This window comes from Magnolia sinica, chromosome 7 (assembly GCF_029962835.1).
Source record: "Magnolia sinica isolate HGM2019 chromosome 7, MsV1, whole genome shotgun sequence".
Lineage (NCBI taxonomy): Eukaryota > Viridiplantae > Streptophyta > Magnoliopsida > Magnoliales > Magnoliaceae > Magnolia > Magnolia sinica.
The window spans coordinates 90,838,257-90,842,097 of record NC_080579.1 but is presented as its reverse complement, the minus strand read 5'-3'; the positions used below and the strand labels follow the sequence as shown (position 1 = coordinate 90,842,097).

At 36.3% G+C, this 3,841-nt stretch overlaps 1 protein-coding gene across 2 annotated transcripts; it reads left to right on the top strand.

Annotated features, from left to right (window-relative positions):
* The first annotated feature begins 674 nt into the window (after positions 1–674).
* LOC131251694 (protein ELF4-LIKE 4-like) lies at positions 675–3,266 on the top strand. Of its 2 annotated transcripts, none has more exons than XM_058252581.1 (2): positions 675–896; positions 2,572–3,266. In XM_058252581.1, the coding sequence occupies exon 2, from the start codon at positions 2,628–2,630 to the stop codon at positions 2,970–2,972; it is 345 nt and encodes a 114-aa protein (XP_058108564.1). In that variant the 5' UTR covers positions 675–896; positions 2,572–2,627; the 3' UTR covers positions 2,973–3,266. The 2 variants fall into 2 exon arrangements, with proteins under 2 accessions (XP_058108564.1, XP_058108565.1); XM_058252582.1 differs by having other exon boundaries at positions 2,470–3,266.
* The last annotated feature ends 575 nt before the right edge of the window (positions 3,267–3,841 follow it).

The window sequence follows — 3,841 nt, the reverse complement described above, 5'->3', positions numbered from 1 at the left end:
ATGGCCGAAATATTTGATTGATCCTAACCCAATATTGAGATTTTTGAGCAATTTTAACTGTATAAAAACGTTTATATTCAATGAACGGTCAATAGAGTATGGTTACCACTGTCCATAATGAAAATATTTAAGGTCCATCTGATCTGATGGCTATGCTCAGCTGACAACGTGGACAGTCCTGGGCAACTTGAGCGTACTCATCCTCAAAGCTACAATCCAAGAATCACCACCATTTTATAAACGGTATTTAACTATCACGTTATTCTCTCCAGGTAGATACGAGGAATTATATGATCCTCGGCTCCATGATAATCATACCATCCTCGGCTTTTCATTTTGTACAAGCGGGGCAAATGGTTAATCGATGTGTACCGTTGATCGGATACTCCTAACTATGGATAGATCAACATCATTACAAAAAATCAATAAGGTAATCCTAACCGTTGCTATGTTGTCTCAAAAATAGACGGTTAAGAGTACAAACAGCGCATACTGTCTACATTCAACTAAAAGTTCCAAATGATTATAAACATTACAATAATGAAATCATTTTAGGATCATTTTACATCCAAAGTGGGCCCCACACCAGTTCGACGATTCTGATCACTTAATACCATGGGCCCCACCAAAATAATGTAGCACGTCCTCGGCTCCAGGGTCGCATATATATCCGTTCCTGAGATAGAGAGAATAAGTAGATTTGACAGTCACGCTCCGACCCATCTCTCTCTCTCTCATATATCTGATTTCAGGGCCTCCGTACCTTTTTCCACACAGATTCGTTTAAATCGCCGATCTTTTCACGCTTACCCATATATCCTCGTCTCCTTTCATCAAACGCCTCTGTCTCTCTCTCTCTCTCTCAGAAGCAAAAGAAAATGTTCCGGATTTCAGAGGTATGAAATCACAACAAAACAGAGATTTTTTTATTTTTTATATTTCAATTCCAATTCGGTTTTCTGGCAACTACCCAAATTTTGTTTTTTTCACTTTTATTTATTTTATTATCTAGAAACAAGAAAAAAGGAAGAAATTTTCGATTTCTGAATTTTTATATCTTTTCTTTCTCTCTTTTTTTTGGTTATTTGATTTAAATGATACTTTTTCTCAAATGGGTTTCTTTTGTTTTCTGAAAAGAAAAGAAAAAAAAAAGGGTGCTTTTTCATTGCCTTTTTTGTTCTTCTTTTCTTTTTCGTTCAGGATTCTGCCAAAAAAATCTCTGTTTTTTTCCTTTTCTCTTTTTTCTGCTTTGGGAATTTCTCTGGAAGATTTCTTGTACGGTTGAACACATGAGCTCTGATTTTGTCCTTTTTTCCTGCTCTACAGATTTATTTTTTTAAACAACAGAAGCCCTTCAGAGATTTTTTTTTCTTCTTCTTTTTATTATTTTTAAAATTTACATTTCTATGCCCCTTTCTTTTGAATTTGTAGTACACTTTTTCTTCTCTGTTTGTATAGCATTGACCTTTTTTTTGTTAATATCATTCTGTTTGGAGCTGAGATTCTATTTAGAAAAAACCAAGGGGAGATCTTGCTGTTGTAATCTCCTGTCATGAAATCAGACATATCTTGCAAAAATGAATGAAAATTGTTTTTTTCTTTTCAGTTATATTTTATGGGTTTTTTTTATTGTACAGATTTCATGTGATAGGTGCTCTTTAAAGTCTCATTTTTTTAAAAGCTGTGATCTTGCATTGTTTTTTTTTTTTTTTTTTCTAATGTCTATGAAGGATTGGTTTTTTATAGGATTGAATTTCGTTTGAGAATGTGATGGGTAATTTCCTTTTTAAAGCTGTGATCTTATTGTGGGACTTTTCTAGTTCTTTTTCTTTTTTTTTTTCTTGATATTTATGCAGGATTTGGTTTTGATTGGATTGAATTTTATACCAGGACTCTGTTGGGTTCCCAACAATCTCATTTTAAAAAAGCTATGATCTTGTTTTGGGTGCTTTTTTATTGTGGTTGGATTGATTTCGTTGGAAATTTGAATGTGTATCCATTAAAATCTCATTTTTGAGCTCTGATCTTGCTTTGGGCTTTTTGGGTTTTTTTTTTTTTTGCAATGAATTTCATCTGAAATCGGGGTGTGCATCAAAAATCTTATTTTCACCTGAAATTGGATTTTATTGTATCGAAATGACCTGAGAATGGATTTGATTGTATTGAATTCACCTGAAAATGGATCTCTTTTCACCTGAAATTGGATTTGATTGTATTGAAATCACCTGAAAATGGATTTTATTGTAATGAATTCACCTGAAAATATATCCCTCTCTCTGTCTCTCTCTCTCGTACCTATCAAAATCCCAGCTTCATAAATCCATTATCTTGTGATGGGTACCCGTCAAAATCCCAGCTTCATAAATCCATTATCTTGTTGATTCTTGTGCAGTACTATTTTTCAATGCATTGATTTGCACCTGAAAATGTCATTTTCTAAAGCTATGATCTTTCTTGATATTTATGCAGAACTGATTTTGATCACATCGAAATGGGCACACTTCAAAAACGGAAACAAAAAACTCAATCTAATTTTCCAAACATCTGATTCTTTTTGAAATATCAATGCAGGACTGATTGTGTTTGGATTGGATTGCGATTGTATTGGATTGGATTTCACCTGAGAAATGGAAGGAGATACATTTTCAGGCCTAGGCAATGGAACCCAAGTAGACAATAAGGTCCTTCAAACCTTCCAGAAGAGCTTTGTTCAGGTCCAAAACATCTTAGATCAGAACAGATTGCTGATCAATGAGATTAATCAGAACCATGAATCGAAGATCCCCGACAATCTCAGCCGCAATGTAGGCCTGATCAGGGAGCTCAACAACAACATCAGGAGGGTCGTCGATCTCTACTCTGACCTCTCCACATCCTTCACCAAGTCGATGGAATCGTCGTCGGAGGGCGACTCAGCTGGGACGTTGAGGTCCGACGGGAAGCCCAATCAGAAAAGGATTAGACCTGGGTAGAGCGTTCGATCACCGAACCCACAATAGGCCATTGAGACTGTACCGATGATTCTTTCACACGGTGGGGATGGAATTGTTAATTAGAATTCGATTGGATGAGATTATGTAACTCTGTATCAGTAGAATGACTGGACTGTATTTCATATTCAGCGGTTTGGATTACATTTCCGACGGCCCTTTGGCCGTCAGAAATGGCCAACGGTCGGAAATTATAGGCATTTCTCAGTTTGTAATTCTATGTATAACAAACAACTGTCTTTCCTCAATTGAAATGAAGCTTGTTTGTGCCACTAATGCTGGACTAATTCTACTGTTTGTTTCTCGTATTTTCATCAACAAATCAATGAATTATGTATTGGTTGACGCCAGTTTTCGGTGATCTTAGCCGTTCATCTGGTGGGCCATGTTCCAACCAATGGTCTGTATTTAGTGGGGTCTTAAACTGAACGCTTAGGATCTTGGGGATCACTATATGAACGATTTGATTCAAGAGAATGTAGGATCCACATGTGGATCCACATGTGGGCATTCTTTTTTTTTCTTTTTTTTTAATCTGCTTGATCCTGGACTGACAATTTGTGGGTCATGTGCAACTCGTGGTGGGATCAACGGATGAGAATAAGCCAAACAGAAACCAATCATGTCACTTTTGATTCATGTGAAGATTTTAAGGAGTGCTGCTGGTCACACGCATTGTTTGATCTGATAATTGAGCTTTCTACACCTTTTTCTGTGGAAAAAAAAGGTGGAAATCTGATTTGGGTCTTTATCGTTTTTCTCCGGAGTATCATCATCATCATCACCACCGTAGAATTTCATCCTTTCTATCAAAGGATATGTCCTGGGGTCCTTTGTTTTTACATTTGGGT

Bases quoted from the DNA above. Each gene is read 5' to 3' on its own strand.
- LOC131251694 (XM_058252581.1), top strand. From the start codon at position 2,628: ATGGAAGGAGATACATTTTCAGGCCTAGGCAATGGAACCCAAGTAGAC.